The sequence below is a fragment of the Thalassophryne amazonica genome, chromosome 4 (assembly GCF_902500255.1).
Source record: "Thalassophryne amazonica chromosome 4, fThaAma1.1, whole genome shotgun sequence".
Classification (NCBI taxonomy): Eukaryota; Metazoa; Chordata; class Actinopteri; order Batrachoidiformes; family Batrachoididae; genus Thalassophryne; species Thalassophryne amazonica.
Window position 1 is genome coordinate 51,817,545 of NC_047106.1, and position 23,132 is coordinate 51,840,676.

At 41.7% G+C, this 23,132-nt stretch overlaps 1 protein-coding gene and 1 long non-coding RNA gene across 2 annotated transcripts in view; one reads left to right on the forward strand and one right to left on the reverse strand.

Moving 5' to 3' along the window:
- si:ch1073-280e3.1 (complement C2) overlaps nucleotides 1-23,132 on the reverse strand; it is a 32,481-nt gene that overhangs the window by 6,555 nt on the left and 2,794 nt on the right. The window contains exons 3-14 of the mRNA XM_034167888.1: nucleotides 21,787-21,934; nucleotides 21,513-21,698; nucleotides 16,402-16,575; nucleotides 16,152-16,250; nucleotides 11,779-11,912; nucleotides 6,304-6,445; nucleotides 4,923-5,057; nucleotides 4,646-4,750; nucleotides 2,730-2,867; nucleotides 2,386-2,501; nucleotides 2,168-2,273; nucleotides 651-798 (exon numbers count right to left, since the gene is read on the reverse strand). Coding sequence (XP_034023779.1) covers nucleotides 651-798; nucleotides 2,168-2,273; nucleotides 2,386-2,501; nucleotides 2,730-2,867; nucleotides 4,646-4,750; nucleotides 4,923-5,057; nucleotides 6,304-6,445; nucleotides 11,779-11,912; nucleotides 16,152-16,250; nucleotides 16,402-16,575; nucleotides 21,513-21,698; nucleotides 21,787-21,934 — 1,631 coding nt within the window. The remainder of the gene's footprint in view (nucleotides 1-650; nucleotides 799-2,167; nucleotides 2,274-2,385; nucleotides 2,502-2,729; nucleotides 2,868-4,645; nucleotides 4,751-4,922; nucleotides 5,058-6,303; nucleotides 6,446-11,778; nucleotides 11,913-16,151; nucleotides 16,251-16,401; nucleotides 16,576-21,512; nucleotides 21,699-21,786; nucleotides 21,935-23,132) is intronic.
- On the forward strand, nucleotides 743-17,986 carry LOC117508224. The gene is made up of 4 exons (XR_004560017.1): nucleotides 743-867; nucleotides 8,642-8,651; nucleotides 9,472-9,475; nucleotides 17,975-17,986. It is a non-coding gene; the product is annotated as an uncharacterized LOC117508224 (long non-coding RNA).

Genomic DNA, 23,132 nt, shown 5'->3' on the forward strand with positions numbered 1-23,132 from the left:
CACAGCTGACTGTGAACAACCAACATCTTTTGCAACATTGCGTGATGATTTACCCTCTTTTAAGAGTTTGATAATCCTCTCCTTTGTTTCAAATGACATCTCTCGTGTTGGAGCCATGATTCATGTCAGTCCACTTGGTGCAACAGCTCTCCAAGGTGTGATCACTCCTTTTTAGATGCAGACTAAAGAGCAGATATGATTTGATGCAGGTGTTAGTTTTGGGGATGAAAATTTACAGGGTGATTCCATAATTTATTCCTCAGAATTAAGTGAGTCCATATTTTTTTTCCCTCTGCTTGGTCTAAAAAAGTAACCGTTACTGACTGCCACAATTATTTTTCCTGATTTCTTATAGTGTTTCTCAAAGCCAGAAAGTTGCCATTTGAAATGACTTTAGTTTTGTGTCATGTCTGTGATCTGCTTTTTTTCTACAAAATTAAACAACTGAATGAACATCCTCCGAGGCCGGTGATTCCATAATTTTTGCCAGGGGTTGTATATCTTTCTAGCCCAACGGGGCTATAGTTTTATTTAACTCATCACTGGAGCTATAAGACGTGTGACTTCTCTGGCTCAGTCACTGGTGCAACACACAAAACAGTCCGTGTGGACAACAATTCCCATTGATACAGTCATGTTTTAGTTCTCACCTGGCCTTCCAGGAGAGAGGGATGCTTTTATTCAGCTCAACCAGAGCAACATCATAGTCATAAAATTCAGACACGTTCTTGTGTTTGAGTGCGTAGATGTTGTACTCTGGGTGCAGGATCACTCTCTTTGCGTGCACAGTGCCCCCATCTAAAGTGAGGGGGACAGATTTGCTAGTTTCACAGATATAAGGTACAGTACATGAACATTAGAATTGTTGTTTGGTTGAAACAGGTTGCACAAGGGGGTACTGTTGCACAATACATGGGCTTTTCATTGTGTCATTATTACACTATCTATATTGTTCTTAGTAGTACTGTATAAGTGACAAAAACATTGAGGTATTTTGACCTCTACGTTAGTCACCAGAAAGAGAGCAAAATAAAGTACAATAATATACAAATTGTTAGGTACCCTGGAGTTATGACAGTTTTGTTTTTATCTTTTATTCTTCTTTCGCTTCATTGGTGCATCAAAAAAACTAATCAAATTTGAAGTGGCAGTCCTATCACAACTAAATTCTAACATGATTTTTTTCCCCTCTTTCTCATTACAAGCCAATTACCTGCCTTAGGGTGGGTTTGATTCAGAGACTGAAATGAAAACTTTATCTTCACCAACAAAACTATCACCTCCCACCTACCCCGGATTCCACAGAACTCTTAGGAGATGACTAAAGCTGCCTCAAGAAGAGACAGCTGCTATTTCTGATACTACTACTATGCTACTGTTACTTGCAAAAATGAAGAGATAAAAAGTTCAAAGGAAAAAGAAGAGAATAGAAAAGTATGACACAAACCTTTGAGCACACCTACTGATGATGATGCAACAAACAAAAAAATTGTCTCTCCCCTTAACAACAACAATTACTACTACTATGACTAAAGTGCTGAATAGCCTATATGTCACTCTCTGTATGTCAAAGTATATGTGTGTCAAGTTTGGCTCAATTCCAGTGCTCCATTTGGACAGGAGAGTGACGTTACACATTACTCAAAAAGTATGATCACAAACTCTACCCAGTTTTTCAATAAATTGCAGAAGACCGTCTACAAGAAATATTGTTTTATTTACCTTCAATAATTAGGTATGTTTAAAGGAGAATTGGATACACATTTTACAAGTTTATTTATAAATATTAGCTACTAAGTAGTTTGTCAAAAATTTACGCAGCTTTTGAACCAGACTTCATTTATTTTTTGCTGTTAACTTATCAGCAATTTTGTGTTTTTATTAATATACATGACCTTGCAAATAATTTTAGGCAAATGTAGAGCCTAAACCTTCCAAACAATGAAAAACTGCTAAATATTTATTCAAGTAAAACATGACTAGTGACTACTTTAAAATTATATCTTTTTTTGGAGAAATCTATTCACCTTTTTAATAGTGGTTTCCTCTCACTTTTTAGTTAAAAATTCAAATTACTCAAAAATGCTGATTATTATTATTATTATTATTGTTGTTGTTGTAAAAATGTGACAAAATCTCCAAAATACTTCCCTGTATCCACACTGACCATGTGTTACCTCCACGTGTTGAAAAACTTGGTCTGTGCTCGCTCTGGCAAAACAGTGAGCAGCCGTCAGCACCCAAGTCTGGCTTACAATGGATCCAGAACATGGCTTTTATTACCCCAGATCATACGAAAGAGAAGGAAACTGTTGTGAAAATTAGCTGTAAACAATTATAAACCATGCAAATGATGTTTGGTACTTGAGGTTTTAGCCCTCTCACCAGTGCACTCTTCAGTGTGACATGCCAAGGTCTGGTGTAGGATTTTGGTTCATGTTTGTCGTCTTCTGCGTCCACATCTTCCTGAGCTATGCCACACATAGTCACAGTCTTATCACCTGTAAATAGCAAACATTGTGCAACACAGACTTACTTGTCTTTTAAACACAATGCATTATTTACTTTACGTTTAGAGCTCCAAGTCATGATTTCAGCCACTGCTACTTTACGGTTTTTGTTGGGTTCGTAATTTTGGCTTCCGAAAACACATTCATCTGACTGACGTTTTACACACTCAACAGAAATTGTACCCCTGACACAGTGGCAGCCAATAAAAACACACTTACTGATCATGCTGTTGAAAACCTCTCCCAGCGTTCTGTAGTTTGTCAAAACGAACACATGCTGCTCACCTCTCTTCTTTGACGCAAGAGAATTCAACACACCTTTATTCAAATCCTTCCCAACACCAAACACATAAACATCTGAAAGCACACAGACCCAACCATCAATGTGACACACAAAACACAGTCTTGTCTGTAAGATTGCAAGTGAGAATTATAACGATTAGCCAAACCAGCTAGCATAGGATCGTCTTCACTGATGTTACCAATCATGTGCCCCGTGCGGTAATCTATAGCATTAACCATAGATTGTAGGCGTTAAAGCACAACATTGCCATTTCAATGTATATAAACAACAGTGCAGAGATCATTTAAGGCAGCAAAATGGGCATGCGATTAAAAAACAAATAATGTCCAAATGGCGGTGCAGGTTGCAGAAAACATCCTGTATATTTGTCTAGTGTGACGGGAGCATGATCCAAGCAGTGGGTCACCCCTTTGAGTCTGGTCTGCTTGAGGTTTCTTCCTCAATATCATCAGAGGGAGTTTTTCCTTACAACTGTTGCTTTTCATTTGCCTTGAATTTCCTTCTAATAGAGTGCAGTGGGCCCCAGACATGGGGTCTAAAGTTGCACCCTTAACATTACTAACTTTGTATCCGAGGGCTCTCTTCAAAATGGTGATCTATCCTCTCCTCAAATACTGCCTTTGATCTCCTGCCCCACTTCTCATGTTTGAGTAAGCGAAGTAGTGAAAGATGTTTTTCTTATCCCCAGTGGACCATTTTACAGTGATGTAGTTTCACTGGATTCTTTTAGCCCTTTGATGGTGTTGTTGCTGGGGTCCAGGATCAGAACTATCTGGTGGATGACCCAGCTGAGTGCTGCCACAGAAGAGATGTCTCCCCGCAGCACTGAGAGAAGTTGCACCATTGCAACTGTTGCACTGTCCCCTGTGTGTTTTATTTGTTTTATTACCTGTTGTAATGTTATTGTTATTTTTAATTCATTTATTTACAATTAGTGGTAACTCGGTGCCCATTTTTTAAATTATGTACAGCACTTTGGTCGACTGCTGTCGTTTTGAACATGTGTTAGACATAAAGGTTGAGTTGAGTTGAGAAGATTTTCAGCGGAGATCTGACCAAGTCTACACGCAGATATTCAACAGACACACACACACACACACACACACACACACACACACACAGGGGAGAGAGCCTTCTGGTAGCCGTTGAACCCATGTAGCAAATCTGAGATACCCTGTTTGTCCCAGCTGTCATATGACTGAGATTGCCTCACCTTATCAGTCCCAGGCTAGTAGACAGTAGGGGCATTTGTCTAGATTACAAACATCACATTTCTGATCATATCTGGCCCTGGCTTGAGGTGGGAATTCATCATAATGCCAATATTACTCTTGTTGTTAGTACCTCACAACAGCAGCCAACCCCCAAGCAGTGGGAGCTACCAAAATTACCAGATGTGTAGACACTCCTGTACAGCTTTATTTTTTCCTTTCTCTGCCAGACGATGGGACTATAGAACCTTCAGAAGAAGTTTACAGTATGAGTACCACCAGTGGAAAAACAGCCCCAATAGAAATGTAATAATGTTGCTAACCATATGTATGTTTTAAGTAATAATAAAATACAGGAACCTGTTAAAAAAAGACACTCCAATTTTTATGTTTGGAAAACTGAGTTAATTTAGAGCTCTACAACAGGTGTCCCATTGATACCCATGTATTTCCTTTTCAACACTTTGTGTTTTTATATGACAACTAGTCCTGTGATCTTGCTGAAGTGTGTTCAACACACAGGAATATTCCAGGATCAATTTGTCAACATTCCGGTTACGTGACAATACAGCAGGTACATTCTAATCCCTGTTTGACCAGTCGTAGTTATGTTGCAGTACCGAGCAGCGTCTCATCTGTGTGATCCGATGCCACACTCTTGTAGCCCAGCAGGTGCCGGATCTGAGCCAGAGCCACCTGAGGCTTGGTGCCTGTGTTATGGTTACCTGCAAGTAGAGAGAGAGAGAGAGAAACCATCACTTAAAATATTGTTTCTGATGATAATTTGGATGAGAATAAGTTATTGATTGAATTATGGGGAAATAATATGTTTTTTTTAGAATGGGATCAAAACGGATGAATTGAGTGTCTTGTGTCTGTATAAAGATTAATCGTTACCATCAGTTGCTATGATGATGATGTTTTGAGTCTCATTAAAATAGTTCCTTTCCCTGTTTTGCTTGAAGAAGCTAATCTTCTCACTGACACGATGCAGGGCAGCGAACAGGTTGGTGCCTCTCTTATGGCCGTGACCTGCAGACAGTAAAATCTAAATAATTACTTAACTAGAAGCACTCAGAGAGTGCAAACCTCCGCCAAGGCCATGGGGTCACTGACACCATAACATCTACACGCCGTGGAATCATTGAACCTAAAAAAGTCTAACAATGATGTTTGCTCAGTAGTAAAAAAAGTTTCATCTGCTGTGACTGGATAGCATGTATCCTTAGCGCTTGGCATCACAGTTTGTTGCAACTTGCACCTTTCCCAGAAGCTACTGTCGTCTGAGCACTGATATTGATATTGCATGTGCTTATAGACAAAAACAAATAAGAGACTAAATTCAATTTATTATTCAACTAAACTGCAAATATATGAATTTTTTTAACATTTATGAAACACTTCTCTAAACAAGGCCATAGGGTCACTGACCCTAAAGAGATTCCCTCCTTGGCACAGTGATCTATTTCTTTTTGTGTCTTTCTCTAAAATTGTATATAATAATCATTAGATTATTAATATATAAACAAAAATAAATTTAAGAAATAGTACAATTTGAAAACAAATGCACCCGAACGTGATGACAGTTGCAACTGCTTAATGCTAACTTTTAACATTGAAAATACCATAGACATGCTAACATGTTAGCATCGGGATCGTGATCCGGATCACCACTAAAATTTAATCACTTGTTCCTCTTGTCATTTCCAACCACTCCACAAAATTTCATCAAAATCTGTTCAAAACTTTTTGATTCCTGTGTAGGCTCTCAGTTGTCCAGGTGGTTTCCATAGTAGAGAAGCTTGAATCTTCGACTGGACTGGGTTGCTTGACGCGAGGACGTTTCGCTTCAAATCGCAGAAGCTTTCTCAGCTAAAATTCTTGCTCTGGTGGTCTGACTTCTGTCTTGACTCTTGTAGAGAAGAGACTTCTCTAAGAGAAGACTCTTCTCTACAAGAGTCAGAGAAGAGTCTTAGAGAAGACTCTTTTCTAAGAGAAGACTCTTCTCTACAAGAGTCAAGACAGAAGTCAGACCACCAGAGCAAGAATTTTAGCTGAGGAAGCTTCTGCGATTTGAAGTGAAACGTCCTCGCGACAAGCAACCCAGTCCAGTTGAAGATTCAAAACTTTTTGAGTTATCCTGCTGACAAACAGACAGACAGATAAACAAACAAACGTGACCAAAATCATAACCTCCTTGGCGGAAAGAGCACCGAGTTGAGCTGTAGCAGAAGCATAAATTGTTCATAGAGCAAAGGTATGATGAACAGAGCCCTACTTCGGTAGTCAAAGTTTTTCAGGTTGTACATGACACTGTCCGAGTCGCTGCTTGTGAAGGTGTCGGTGATGTCCACAATGTCTTTAGCCTCAGTGGCAAATGATAACACATGGAACTTCATCTGTACTTCATAGCTGTCCAACTAGAAAGAAAGTGAAGAAGGGTTCATTAGTATGACAGGAACATCAGAGCTCCAGCATGTACAGTGTCTCTGCCATTAGGCGGGGTAATGCGTGGGCATGCATGGGCTAAAGGCCAGTGGCCTCAATTTCCAAAAGGACCCACATTTTTCACCAAAGGAATTACCTCAAGAAGAGGCAATCAGCTGACCTAAATATACAAATTAAACACGATAGTTGTATATTGAAAAGTCTTTGGTAAATGGACTGCATTTATATAGTGCTTTTCCGTCTGCACCAGATGCTCAAAGCACTTTACAATAATGCCTCACATTCATGCCGATGTCAAGGTGCTGCCATACAAGGTACTCACTACACACCAGGAGCAACTAGGGGATTAAGGATCTTGCCCAGGTGCCCTTCGTGATTTTCCAGTCAGGGTGGGATTTGAACCGAGGATCCTCTGGTCTCAAACCCAGCGCTTAACCACAAGACCATCAGTTCTGCTTGGGACTCTGACGTGGGCGGTCACATCTCCTCTTCTCCTCTCCTTCTGTGTTTTTTCTCTATCTCTGCCCCAACTTTCAAAGGCCCAACTTCACCAGTCTGTGATTTCTTCAAACTATATTTGGAATAATCATGGAATTGATCAGTTGGTCTGCCAACGCTATTGACATCATTTTTTTTAACAAGGAAATCAGGGCTGGGGGACCCTGTGTGCCCAGATGGAACCTATCCTGTGAGCTATGTTCTTGATGCCTGGGAGAAATGGCACGTCGTGTGCTTGGCACTACTTTCCATGGAAAACGTCGAGGATTTATTTATTCTTATTTGCCTTTATGGTAAGTGTTGCCCTGACCTACCGGAAAATTGGCAAGACAGCTCCCACACTACCACAACCCCACATCTGTCCGTCATGATTAATAAGGTGGACAAGGCGGACAATCTCAGAGTGCATTAACTTTTGCAAGTTGGAAACCATCTTGGAGCAATTGTCTGCCCTGCAAAGGAAGTGATGTTGAAGACCAGTTCAATATTCACAATTGGATCTGGACAGCTAAAGAGAGACCGTATTGGAATTTTGTGGCTCTCTGCTTAAACCAAAACATGGCAGCCTTATCAGCTACCCAAGGTTAAAATGCCCCGCTTTCCCCTGAAGGATTCAACGGCCTTGGTGAAGATATTCGGCTCCCTCTTCATCTGTCCCTCCCTTAAAGCCTTCTGCTGCAGTCTGAGTATCCATTGATTCCACAAAGATCACAGCATTATCCATGAAGTCAGGGTCAGAAAACCTTTCCTCACCAATAAAAAATGCTTAAGTCACTGGTTTCCAAAAACCTACCCAAACCCAGTCTGGGGGTACACCCAGCACATCCAGTCTGTGTTTTTCCCAGTGAGGGCTAGCGTCTTTGGAGCAGTCTCAATCCCTGCTCATTCAGCATTCAGATTATCTGTATATATGCTGGCTGTGATGTCTTCCTTGGGGATCCTTCTTGGAGATATCTCAAAGAGCATCCTAATCAACCGGACTGAACATTTTGCGAGCTGTTTATAGAACAAGTCAACTGAGTTCACAGATCACAAACTGGAGGGCCGAGTTCCAAAGTGTAGGCCTAAATTTAGGGACAGATAACAAACCTTGATTGGAGGACCTCAAAGTTCTGGTGATGACATACTACTGCAAAAGCTCTTCAATATAAGCAGGTGATGCATCATGTAGAGCCTTAAAGGTCAGAACCAGAACCTGAATTCTGGACTGGATGGGGAGCCAGTGCAGTCACATCAGCACAGGTGTAACAGGAGTGCTTGGAATTGGAGGATTTATTTGATCAGAAGCCTAACAACAGCATTTTGTCCAAGCTATAGACCATCCAAAGAGGTTTTATTGAGGTGAGTAAAAAGGAAGTTACAGTGATGAAAGTATGAATAAGCATCTCTGACTCAGCTTTAGAAATAATAGGACTAAGTTTGCTAATATTTGTTACTTGATAAAAACACGAACAAATCAGACCTTTGACAGGCAAAACCAATGACCAATTTGCAAAAATTACAAATACGCTAGAAAATTACTTTGGGCCCTGTCTGAGAAAGTGATTCATTAAAATGGATATTTTTTCTAAAATATGAATTCAATTATTTTTTTCCTTAAAGGGCATTACCACCAGCAGCAGCAGCAGCAGCAACAACAGGAGGGACATCTTACTGGCAGAGGAACTGAGCAGTTTCTTTGTCTGGTTTGAGATGAAACTACCTGCAGACTCACTGCCCCCAACAACCTCTAACATCCACCACACTCACCCTGCAGCAGTATGAGGTGAGATGAGTGCCGAGATCCATGAATCCCAGTAAGACTTGTTGGTCCTGATGACATACCCAGTACAGTACTACAGGCATGTGAAGCTCAGCTCTGGAATCTTCATGAAATGTTTCTACTTCTCCCTGTCACAGTCCAGCATCCCTGCATGTCTGAAGTCAGCCACTATCATCCCCATCCCCCAAAAAACAGGTGCCAGTGGACTAAACCTATAGACCTGTGGCGCACACTGCGATGGATATGAAGTGTTTTGAGAGGCTGTGTTGTGTGGGCCGCTGAAGAGGAGGTACTGCTGGCCCACCACCACCAGAGGGCGCCCTGCCTGGAGTGCGGGCTCCAGGCACCAGAGGGCGTCGCCGCCTCACGGGAGCAGCCTCGGTGACAGCTGTCACCCATCACCTGAGACAGCTGACGGCAATCATCAGTGGGGTATATCAGCAGGACGGCATCTCCACCTCATTGCTGAGATATCGTACTACCTGGAAGGTAATATTCCCAGCTGACTGCGTGACAGTAACCTTTTGTGACTTTTGTGAGTGATAACAGACCTTTTTTCCAACGAGAGGTGGAGGTAGCTTTCCTGCCGTGTGGATTAATGGGTGCAAACGCGCCCACCTTTAATTGTGTTTTTGTTCCTTCGCCAGCAGTACCAGGTCCGACACGCGGAGGCAGTGGCCACCTGGGAGTTCGGGACTTGGCGGCTCCAGTATTCCCGGGGTCCTGTGGCGGGGGAAGCCGTGTGGTACCGGTCTTACCTTGGAGAGGCGTCTCCTATCTTCGAGCCTGCCCACACGACACTCTTGTAAATTGACTGTTATCCATTTCTGTGATTGGCTGTATACGTTGTGCACATTCACAACAGTAAAGCGTTGTTATTTGACTTACTCCATTGTCCGTTCATTTGCGCCCCCTGTTGTGGGTCCGTGTTCCTACACTTTCCCAACAGGCTGGTCAAAAACAGCCTCCCAAACTTTTTTTTGACCCACATACCAGGCTAAGAGGTTTACTGAAGATGCCATCTCCATAGTCATCCACACCACTCTGAGTCATCTTGAACACCAGGGGAATTATATAAAGGTGTTGCTTGCTGATTACAGCTCAGCATTCAACATGATCATTCCTCACACACTACACAGGTAAACTACAGGACCCCATGCCCCCCCCCCCCCCCCCACCATCTGCTCATGGATCAACGACTTCCTCACTAACTGTTTGCAGACTGTCAAACTTGGACCCCACCTCTCCTCTCACGCTCAGCACGGGTGCCCTACAAGGCTGTGTGCTGAGCCCGTTACTGTACACCCTGTACACACATGACTGTACAGCGACTCATCTCTCCAACGCCATTATCAAGTTGGTCAGCCTCAGTACTGATCAGGATGAGTCCACTTACAGGGATGAAATCCAACGACTGAATGAATGTTGTTCAGCGTGGAGCAGTGCTCCTAATTTTGTCATATGCTGTGCCTGGCAATCAATCAATCTATCTATCTATAGTAGTGTTCAGAATAATAGTCGTGCTATCTGACTAAAAAGATTAATCCAGGTTTTGAGTATATTTCTTATTGTTACATGGGAAACAAGGTACCAGTAGATTCAGTAGATTCTCACAAATCCAACAAGACCAAGCATTCATGATATGCACACTCTTAAGGCTATGAAATTGGGCTATTAGTAAAAAAAAAAGTAGAAAAGGGGGTGTTCACAATAATAGTAGCATCTGCTGTTGACACTACAAACTCAAAACTATTATGTTCAAACTGCTTTTTTATCAATCCTGTGAATCACTAAACTAGTATTTAGTTGTATAACCACAGCTTTTCATGATTTCTTCACATCTGCGAGGCATTCATTTTGTTGGTTTGGAACCAAAATTTTGCTTGTTTACTAGTGTGCTCGGGGTCATTGTCTTGTTGAAACACCCATTTCAAGGGCATGTCCTCTTCAGCATAAGGCAACATGACCTCTTCAAGTATTTTGACATGTCCAAACTGATCCATGATACCTGGTATGCGTTATATAGGCCCAACACCATAGTAGGAGAAACATGCCCATATCATGATGCTTGCACCACCATGCTTCACTGTCGTCACTGTGAACTGTAGCTTGAATTCAGAGTTTGGGGGTCGTCTCACAAACTGTCTGCGGCCCTTGGACCCAAAAAGAACAATTTTACTCTCATCAGTCCACAAAATATTCCTCGATTTCTCTTTAGGCCAGTTGATGTGTTCTTTGGCAAATTGTAACCTCTTCTGCACATGTCTTTTATTTAACAGAGGGACTTTGCGGGGGATTCTTGCAAATAAATTAGCTTCACACAGGTGTCTTCTAACTGTCACAGCACTTACAGGTAACTCCAGACTGTCTTTGATCATCCTGGAGCTGATCAATGGGTGAGCCTTTGTCATTCTGGTTATTCTTCTATCCATCTTGATGGTTCTTTTCCATTTTCTTCCACGCGTCTCTGGTATTTTTGTCCATTTTAAAGCATTGGAGATCATTGTAGATGAACAGCCTATAATTTTTTGCTCCTGCGTATAAGTTTTCCCCTCTCCAATCAACTTTTTAATCAAACTACGCTGTTCTTCTGAACAATGTCTTGAATGTCCCATTTTCCTCAGGCTTTCAAAGAGAAAAGCATGTTCAACAGGTGCTGGCTTCATCCTTAAATAGGGGACACCTGATTCACACCTGTTTGTTCCACAAAATTGACAAACTCACTGAATGAATGCCACACTACTATTATTGTGAACACCCCCTTTTCTACTTTTTTAGTCACATTATTATTACTATTATTACTACTATTATTCTGAACAATACTCTATCTATCTATCTATCTATCTATCTATCTATCTATCTATCTATCTATCTATCAATGGGCACTGTTCGCATACATTCTGTTATTAAAAGGAGATTTAAGGGACCATAAGACAAGTGTATATCAGCGGTCCAGGCCCAATTTAATGTCCCACATAGGCCAGTGACATTTAATATATTTAATATTGTTCTTGTTGGATCAAATAAAGTTCATTTTGTACAAACCTTCGTGATGAGAGCCATGGTGGCTTTTCTTGCCTCATTAAAACTGTCCTCCTTGATACTGCCAGATGTGTCCAGTAAGACATAAATATTCAAAAGACTGCCTTCACTCACATGGATGGTACGAGCATAGCTCACTAGACAAGGGAAAGGAAATAATACAATTATAGTGTAATACCTCATCCACGCATCTGTAAGGTTCCACAGTTACGTATTTCAACTCAGCAGAAGTGGGACGAAGTCAGCATCAAGTCATGGATCAGCAAGTCCCAAGTCAAGTCTCAAGTCAGCTTCCAAACAATTAGTGGTCATTATGACTTGAGACTTGACTTGGGACTTGCTGATCCATGACTTGATGGTGACTTCGTCCCACTTCTGCAGCTCAACTTACCGTATCTTTGCTATCACACATCAAATTATACAGGAAAAATGGTGCCATCAGCAAATTCTTACAATAAAACTCAAACACTGTTAAATCCTTAAATATTTAATTTAATATAGTAAGTTTTTGTAAATTGAACTGCCATAACAACACCTTTTCTGTTTTGTTCCTCCAAATTTCAAGCCAATGTTAAAGCTGACAGTCAGCACTGTGTTCATGATTTGAATTCAACTCCAATGCATTGTAATGAACAATGAAAAAAAACAGGAAGCATCACTCGGAGCGTGCAGCACCTGCAGCTTATACAATTCATGCAGATTAATTCTTTGTGTTTCAGGTGCTGATACTGTAATATATGGTCCTGTGTTGCCTTGACATTTTATCAAATAAGCAATAGTTCTGATGGGCAGGAAGCCAGTCAGAGCTACAGCTGTCTTTAACCCCAGTAATGTTGACCTTCCCCTAGATGATTGATGCCAAGATGACCTTGGAATCCACCTAGGTGTGACCCACATTTGATCCAAATAGGGCTAAAATTCAACTTCCTTGACCTTTATCAAAATTAAATGTTGAAGGGCAATTTCAGAGTCAACCTTCATTTACATACCATGCCTGGTGAAAATCAGCAAAAGGAGCCGGGAGGAGGTTTAAAAAAAGGAATATATTTTCATGAAAGAATTTTCTCCTATTTTGAATTATTTATATCCTACTTGGCCTTTTTGATTATGCTGTTGTAATAAGTGAATTTCCCCAAAATGGGATCAATAAAGTCTTATCTCATCTCACCTTATCTTACAGAGCATCCGGAAAGTATTCACAGCGCTAAATTTTTTCCCAATTTTGTCACCTTATAGCCTTATTCCAAAATGGAGTCAATTCATTTTTCCCTTCAAAATTCTGCTCTCAACACCCCATAATGATGTAATTTTTTTAAAATTTTTAAAATGTATTAAAAATACCAGTGTAAGAAATCACATGTATATAATAAGTATTTACACCCTTTGCTCAATACTTTGTTGATGCACCTTTGGCAGCAATTACAGCCTCAAGCCCTTCTTGAATATGATGCCACAAGCTTGGTGCACCTATCTTTGGGCAGTTTTGTCCATTCCTCTTTGCAGCACCTCTCAAACTCCATCAGGTTGGATGGGGAGTGTCGGTGCACAGCCATTTTTAGATCTCTCCAGAGATGTTCAATCAAATTCAGGTCTGGTCTCTGGCTGGACCACTCATGGACATTCACAGAGTTGTCCTGAAGCCACTCCTTTGATATCTTGGCTATGTGCTGAGGGTCATTGTCCTGCTGAAAGATGAACCGTCGCCCCAGTCTGAGGTCAAGAGCGCTCTGCAGCAGGTTTTTATCCAGGATGTCTCTGTACATTGCTGCATTCATGTTTCCCTCAATCCTGACTAGTCTCCCAGTTTCTGCCACTGAAAAACATCCCCACAGCATGATGCTGTCACCACCATGCTTCACTGTAGGGATGGTGCCTGGTTTCCTCCAAACATGATGCCTGCCATTCACACCAAAGAGTTCAATCTTTGTCTCATCAGACCAGAGAATTTTGTTTCTCATGATCTGGGAGTCCTTCAGGTGCCTTTTGACAAACTCCAGGTGGACTGCCATGTGCCTTTCACTATGGAGTGTCTTCCGTGTGGTCACTCTACCATACAGACCTGATTGGTATATTACTACAGAGATGGTTGTGCTTCTGGAAGGTTCTCCTCTCTCCACAGAGTGATGCTGGAGCTCTGACAGAGTGACCATCGGGTTCTTGGTCACCTCCCTGACTAAGGCCCTTCTCCCCCAATCGCTCAGTTTAGACGGGCGGCCAGCTCGAGGAAGAGTCCTGGTGGAGCTGAACGTCTTCCATTTACAGATGATGGAGGTCACTGTGACCTTCAAAGCAGCAGAAATGTTTCTGTACCCTTCCCCAGATTTGTGCCTCAAGACAGTCCTGTCTCGGAGGTCAGCAGACAATTCCTTTGACTTCATGTTTGGTTTGTGCTCTGACATGCACTGTCAACTGTTGGACCTTATATGTAGACGTAGACAAGTGTGTGTCTTTCCAAATCATGTCCAATCACCTGAATTTATCCCAGGTGGACTCCAATTAAGCTGTAGAAACATCTCAAGGATGATCAGTGAAAACAGGATGCACCTGAGCTCAATTTTGAGCTTCATGGCAAAGGCTGTGAATACTTACAGTATGCATATGTGATTTCTTAATTTTTTTATTTTTAATAAATTTGCAAAAATCTAAACAAAAAAAATCCAACCTTTTTCACATTATCATTACGGGGTATTGCATGTCGAATTTTGAGGAAGAAATGAATTTCATCCATTTTGGAACAGGCCGTTGGAGTTAAACAGTTATGACCCTGAGTTTGACATTTCAACGTCAGTCAAGGTCAAACATCATGTGACCAATAAATAGGTTATATCTAACTTAATATTACTGTTTAAACGTAACTACAGATGTGTCTATGTGAACTTGTCCAGGTGAGATCTATACAGGTGTATCTCAAAATAGCCATTCTAAATATCAGCGATCTATAAGCATTTGGCCCAGTGGTTGACCTTGGCCCATCACTTTGACTTTTAAATGTTTATTTTTGCCTCATAATCTATAATGTCATATATTTCCCTCATACACTTTTAGTGACACTCAAACATTTTATCACAAATTTCAAATTGGAACGTTTCTGTGTAGGCTCTCAGTTGTCCAGGTGGTTTCCATAGTAGAGAAGCTTGAATCTTCGACTGGACTGGGTTGCTTGACGTGAGGACGTTTCGCTTCAAATCACACAAGCTTCCTCAGCTAAAATTCTTGCTCTAGTAGTCTGACTTCTGTCTTGACTCTTGTAGAGAAGAATAAACCAGAAGCCAACAAAAGCTGGAGTTTTTTAACCTAACCAGACCCCACCTACCGAGAGGCTGACTGCTATAGGCTAGTGACTAAACAATAGCTCTAATTAGCACCTATTGTGCTCTAGTTAGCACTCTCCTAATGACAGGACGGAAGCCTCTCCTGATGGCTCCCTTGACGACTCTCTCCTGATGACGTGAATGACTCATTACCATGAACAAAAGACTGAAACTGCTTTGACCTGAGTACCACATTGTAAACAGGGGACAAAGCGTGTCTGAGACCCGCTCCGCGGTTAAGGCTGGGTTTCAACTGTTTTACAAAGAATGCTTCCTCTCAGGATGTCAGGAAAACTGTAATGAACACTACATAGGTGAAACGAAGCAACTTTTACACAAGAGGCTATACCAGCACCGCAGAGAGGGCGCCAGTGGACCTCAGTCTGCAATTCATCTCCACCTGAAAGACACTAACCACACGTTTGAGGACAAGGAAGTTAAAATCTTAGCCAGAGAGAAGAAATGGTTTGAGAGAGGTGTCAAGGAAGCATTCTTTGTAAAACAGTTGAAACCCAGCCTTAACCGCGGAGCGGGTCTCAGACACGCTTTGTCCCCTGTTTACAATGGGGTACTCAGGTCAAAGCAGTTTCAGTCTTTTGTTCATGGTAATGAGTCATTCACGTCATCAGGAGAGTCGTCAAGGGAGCCATCAGGAGAGGCTTCCGTCCTGTCATTAGGAGGGTGCTAACTAGAGCACAATAGGTGCTAATTAGAGCTATTGTTTAGTCACTAGCCTATAGCAGTCAGCCTCTCGGTAGGTGGGGTCTGGTTAGGTTAAAAAACTCCAGCTTTTGTTGGCTTCTGGTTTATTCTTCTCTACAAGAGTCAAGACAGAAGTCAGACTACCAGAGCAAGAATTTTAGCTGAGGAAGCTTCTGTGATTTGAAGCGAAACGTCCTCACGTCAAGCAACCCAGTCCAGTCGAAGATTCAAGCTTCTCTACTTTCAAATTGGAACCATTATACTCATACACACACACATGCACTACCGCAAAAATAAATAAATAAATAAAAACTTTTCCAGGGTCCGCATATGTATGGTCCAAAATGTATATTCCATTCGCACCTTTCTTTATGAACTCTGGAGAGAAAACATCCATGGATCCTGCAAGTGACCCAGCCATAGCTGCTGCCACAACACTCGGGGAGTCAAAGGTATGTGGACCTACATTAACAAAAAACATCAAAACAATCAGACAAGGAGACAACCTCAAATCTCACATTGTGAAATCAGGTGTTTTAAAAAATTTTGCATTTCAACAACTAATGAATTCTGCACTCTGATTATAAAACTGTCCAAAAATGATGCTCGATACCCTGACACCGTGGAGCAGAACCACTCCACTCCCTGTTCTCCAGGCAAACCCTTTCATCCGATCCCAGCAGACTGAGACCAGCTTGACACCTGTAGGTCACCTTGTCTCCTGTTTGAAAGCGCCCCTCTGACATCTGGGCACCTGGGGGAATTCCAGGGTCCACACAGTCATCAGCTGCATTTGAAGACAGAAACAGAACACAAAATATAAAGGAATAATTTGGAACAAAGTCATGAATATGGTATATTTCTATTTTTGCACTTAAAAATATTCAGAATGTTAATCTATTTCCTAAGTGAATACCACAGCATTAAGGAAACAAGAGCAACCCGAGATTTCTAACATCCGCCAATCCAGATCCAGATCACAATAAGAAGTCTGCGGGTCACAGAGCTTTCTCTTATCGTGCCCCTGTTCTGTGGAATGATCTCCCTGCGTCAATAAAACAATCAGATTCTGTGGAGATTTTCAAGTCCAGACTTAAGACGCACTTATTTTCCCTTTCATATGGCTAGCATACTGGTACAGTTTTGTTTTACGCTTTTTACTCTTTTAATTCATTTTATTAGTAATTGGAGTGGGCCGTGGCCTCAACTTCACCTAAATTTTGGGTCTTTTAGTGAAGTTTAGGGCTAGCGGCCGGTGATCACCTTAGTATTTCTTCTGTTTTTCTTGTTGTTTAATGCTGGCAAATTATACAGTATGTTTTGTCTTTCTGATGCCTGATTCTGTTTTTTCTCTGTTTAAGGTGCAGCTCCATCCAGAGATGGAAGATGTATTCGTGTTGGCGACCCTCCTGTCCTGTGCACCAACAGCAATTCTTGTATATTGTCCGTGAATTGTTCTGTGAATTGTTCTGTAATTTATGTTTCGTAGCATGGCCCAGGCAGAGGGTCACCCCTTTGAGTCTGGTCTGCTTGAGGTTTCTTCCTCAGAGGGAGTTTTTTCTTACCACTGTTGCTCTGGGGGTTGGTAAGGTTAGACCTTACCTGTGTGAAGCGCCTGGAGGCAACTCTGTTGTGATTTGAAAGCGGCAACATTGAACAACATTTCTGTTGTTGTGATGATCGTGGACTTCAGGAAAGCCACAGCCCCCCCACCCCTCCCTCGCCCTCACCAACAGCCCCATCACCACTGTGGTCTGTCACCGCTTCCTCGGCACCACCATCACCCAGGACCTCAAGTGGGAGTCAACCGTCAGCCCCCTCATCAAGAAGGCCCAGCAGAGGATGTACTTCCTGCGGCAGCTGAAGAAGGCCAAGCTGCCTGTCCAGCTGATGGTGCAGTTCTACACGGCCATCATCGAGTCCATCCTCTGCTCCTCCATCACGGTGTGGTACGCCGGGGCCACAGCCAGGGACAGACACAGACTGCAGTGCATTGTGGCCCCTGCTGAGAAGGTGATCGGCTGTAGCCTTCCATCTCTCCACAACCTGCACGTCTCCAGGACTCTGGGCCGAGCAGGTCGGATCACAGCTGACCCTTCTCACCCTGCACACGGTCTGTTCAAACCACTCCCCTCGGGCAGGAGGCTAAGGTCCATCCGGACCAGAACCTCCCGCCATAAGAACAGTTTCTTCCCCTCTGCCGTTAGACTCATGAACTCCTCATAACTCAGTCACCTTAACCTTAACTCTGTCACTTTATCATGGGTCACTTTAGACAATGTACTTTGGTTTTTAATTGCACTCCTCCCACTGCACTGTTTTTTCTGTTTCTCTGTTTTTCTGTTGCACACAGCCTTTCATATTTCTTTTTTATCTTATTTTGACACATATGTTATATTTTATCCTAGCATTTTATCTCTTCTTAATGTTGCACCATTGTACCAAAGCAAATTCCTAGTCTGTGAATCCTGTTCACTGGCAATGGCAATAAACCTCTTCTGATTCTGATTCTGATAAAGGAAAATAAATTGAAATTGAAAAAACTTCCACAATTCAGTGGAGTCTTCCACGCCCTAATATCTATCTGTGGTGCAAATTTTGTGCAAATCTGTGTAGTAGTTTTGATGTAATCCTTCAAAGCCTATATAAAGTGAAATCTTGATCCAGAATCTAGATCTGGATCACCTCCAAAATTTAGTCTTCCATGGCCTAATATCTGTCTGTGGTGCAAATTTTGTCAAAATCCATGTAGCAGTTTTGATGTAATCCTGCTAACAGACAGACAAATGAATAAAGAAATAAATGCCAATGATTTTATTACATCCTTGGTAGACGTAAATATGCATATTATATGTACACGTAGTAGTACACGTTGACATGAAGACAGTATGACAAATAGACATATAACATCAGTGACCTTCATCATGACTCAAATGATTGACCAGGGCAATTCTGGTATAGACCGAAGTATGCCACATTTGTTACAAATTGGGTTGAAAATCAAATTCCTTGATCTTGACAATTTTCTGTGTGAGCAATTTCAGGGTCAACCTTCACTGATGTGCCAACTTTGATCAAAATCAGCAGAAAGACCTGGGATGAGCAGATCAACAGACAGACAAGCAGACATGACCTTTGCTGTAATGGCTGACCTTTGACAGATTTACTTTGCAGGACAATTCTGGAACCTACCTCCATTTTCTGCCACATTTGGTACAAATTGGAGTTTTCAATCAATCAATCAATCAATTTTTTTTTATATAGCGCCAAATCACAACAAACAGTTGCCCCAAGGCGCTTTATATTGTAAGGCAAGGCCATAGAATAATTATGTAAAACCCCAACGGTCAAAACGACCCCCTGTGAGCAAGCACTTGGCTACAGTGGGAAGGAAAAACTCCCTTTTAACAGGAAGAAACCTCCAGCAGAACCAGGCTCAGGGAGGGGCAGTCTTCTGCTGGGACTGGTTGGGGCTGAGGGAGAGAACCAGGAAAAAGACATGCTGTGGAGGGGAGCAGAGATCGATCACTAATGATTAAATGCAGAGTGGTGCATACAGAGCAAAAAGAGAAAGAAACAGTGCATCATGGGAACCCCCCAGCAGTCTACGTCTATAGCAGCATAACTAAGGGATGGTTCAGGGTCACCTGATCCAGCCCTAACTATAAGCTTTAGCAAAAAGGAAAGTTTTAAGCCTAATCTTAAAAGTAGAGAGGGTGTCTGTCTCCCTGATCTGAATTGGGAGCTGGTTCCACAGGAGAGGAGCCTGAAAGCTTTGTGGGGCCAAGTACAATAACTTCAGTTTTATCTGAGTTTAAAAGCAGGAAATTAGAGGTCATCCATGTCTTTCTGTCTGTAAGACAATCCTGCAGTTTAGCTAATTGGTGTGTGTCCTCTGGCTTCATGGATAGATAAAGCTGGGTATCATCTGCGTAACAATGAAAATTTAAGCAATACCGTCTAATAATACTGCCTAAGGGAAGCATGTATAAAGTGAATAAAATTGGTCCTAGCACAGAACCTTGTGGAACTCCATAATTAACTTTAGTCTGTGAAGAAGATTCCCCATTTACATGAACAAATTGTAATCTATTAGACAAATATGATTCAAACCACCGCAGCGCAATGCCTTTAATACCTATGACATGCTCTAATCTCTGTAATAAAATTTTATGGTCAACAGTATCAAAAGCAGCACTGAGGTCTAACAGAACAAGCACAGAGATGAGTCCACTGTCCGAGGCCATAAGAAGATCATTTGTAACCTTCACTAATGCTGTTTCTGTACTATGATGAATTCTAAAACCTGACTGAAACTCTTCAAATAGACCATTCCTCTGCAGATGATCAGTTAGCTGTTTTACAACTACCCTTTCAAGAATTTTTGAGAGAAAAGGAAGGTTGGAGATTGGCCTATAATTAGCTAAGGGTCAAGTGATGGCTTTTTAAGTAATGGTTTAATTACTGCCACCTTAAAAGCCTGTGGTACATAGCCAACTAACAAAGATAGATTGATCATATTTAAGATCGAAGCATTAAATAATGGTAGGGCTTCCTTGAGCAGCCTGGTAGGAATGGGGTCTAATAAACATGTTGATGGTTTGGATGAAGTAACTAATGAAAATAACTCAGACAGAACAATCGGAGAGAAAGAGTCTAACCAAATAACCAAAATTTTAAAAACATTCATTTGGACATTTGATCCTAATAAGTAACCCTTTGCAAATTTGATCTCATATGGACAGTTCCAGAACCCACCTACATATGTATGCCAAATTAAACATTTAAAAAGTTTTGTTATTTTTTTAAACCTTAAATCCCAGTGATCTTCTACAATGATTAAATATGGTAAATCTAACATCGTCTAGGCAATTCCAGAACACACATCCTTATTTGTATATATTTTATTTTGCACAATATTGCTCCTTTAAATCCCCAATCTAAAGATTTTTTTTTTAAGAGAGCAATTATGTCCTTTGAGGTAAGATTGAGCAGTTTGAGCAGTTTTGAACCTGACCCTGTGCCTGAGAAATGCTGTTTAACACTATGAAAAATACTGAGAACCACACCTTACTTTTTCTGGGTGAGACCCCCGTCACACATAACGCGAATGAGGCTGAATGGCGTCAGAATGACGAATCGGCCCACATCTGAAACGTGTCAAGGTGCAGTCTGAAAACATCGGACGGCAGTCTCAGAGCAGTCTACATGGACAGGCCCATTTTATGTGCAGTCTGAGCGCAATCCCACTGCAATCTACAGATTCGTATGGCGTCTAAACAGCAGTCAAAACAATCTGATCGTGGTTGGGAGAACCCCAACTTGGATCGGGCATGTCAGATCCTGCCAGCATGTCCCGCTTGTGCCACGTACGTGCACCTCCACTGGATGCAACATGTATGTGGTATGCATCCATCATGTGCAGTGGAGGGGAACATTGCGCAATCAAACCGAAAGCTGTCACTGCGAGTCCATGTATCATTGTGTGTGTTACAGGCTCCGCGCAACGTCCGCAACGCAGCTGAATGGGAAATCACCCTGTAATACACAGATTATGATGTATTTAAAATGGTAAATGGACTGCATTTATATAGCGCTTTTCCATCTGCATCAGACGCTCAAAGCACTTTACCATCTATCTGAGGAATGACTGTGGAACTGTTTCACCAGCCCATGACACCATAAATAAACATGTGAACTCAACTCATTTCATTCCTCCCTCACCGTGGTTGTCACATACTGGAGCAGTTCCAGTCCAGTCCCCTGAAATGGTGCAGTTTCTCTGGGTTGATCCAGACAGGGTGAAACCATCATGGCATGAGAAGCTCTGCACTGTTCCAATACGAAACCACTGGTCCCTGGGCCAGAAGTCCCCATGGTTGAGCTGGAGCTGACCTGGACACAATAACTCTGAAGAGGGGTGGTAGGCAGAAAATAGAGTGGAAGATGAGAAGTTACACAACTGAAACATGTGCTCACTCCTCCATCATAACGTTACCTTTACATGTGGCCTGCAGCACTCGCCTGCCATTGGCTAATCTCATGGGTGACCACTCCCCATTATTGCCACACAGTCGATGGCTGACAGGAGAAGGGTATCGGCCAGGGCCGCAGTGAAAGGTCAGCACACTGTCCTCCAACCCCCACTGTGGACGTAACAGCTTTCCAGTAAAGAGAAGTTCCACTTCTTTGACATTCTTGCTACTTCCCAATTTTCATTAAACAAACAAAAAAGACCTTCCTGCCTTTTTACTGTTACTTTCAAAACTACTTTATATTTATGCCTTTGAGTTTCCTTCACTGGTGTGTCACTGCTTCTCATTTTTCTTTTTTCTTCAGTCTTCCAACCACACTGCACAATGCAAAAGACCATAAGTATGTGCTTTTGAGGCTGCATTATCAACATCTTGGTATTGATATGAAGGACTCATTATAAGCTCACGAAAACACATGGATTTTTTTGTTGCTGCTAGTTATACAACCCCAGTTCCAATGAAGTTGGGACGTTAGGTAAAATGTAAATTAAAAACAGAATACAACTAGAAGCACTCAGAGAGTGCAAACCTCCGCCAAGGCCATGGGGTCACTGACGCCATAACATCTACACGCCGTGGAATCATTGAACCTAAAAAAGTCTAACAATGATGTTTGCTCAGTAGGTAAAAAGTTTCATCTGCTGTGACTGGATAGCATGTATCCTTAACGCTTGGCATCACAGTTTATTGCAACTTGCACCTTTCCCAGAAGCTACTGTCATCTGAACACTGATATTGATATTGCATGTGCTTATAGACAAAAACAAATAAGAGACAAAATTCAATTTATTATTCAACTAAACTGCAAATATATGAATTTTTTAACATTTATGAAACACTTCTCTAAACAAGGCCATAGGGTCACTGACCCTAAAGAGATTCCCTCCTTGGCACAGTGACCTATTTCTTTTTGTCTCTTTCTCTAAAATTGTATATAATAATCATTAGATTATTAAAATATAAACAAAAATAAATTTAAGAAATATTACAATTTGAAAACAAATGCACCCGAACGTGATGACAGCTGCAACTGCTTAATGCTAACTTTTAACATTGAAAATGCCGTACACATGCTAACGCGTTAGCATCGGGATCCGGATCGTGATCCGGATCACCACTAAAATTTAATCACTTGTTCCTCTCGTCATTTCCAACCACTCCACAAAATTTCAACAAAAAGAAATTTAAGAAATATTACAATTTGAAAACAAATGCACCCGAACGTGATGACAGCTGCAACTGCTTAATGCTAACTTTTAACATTGAAAATGCCATAGACATGCTAATGTGTTAGCATCGGGATCCGGAT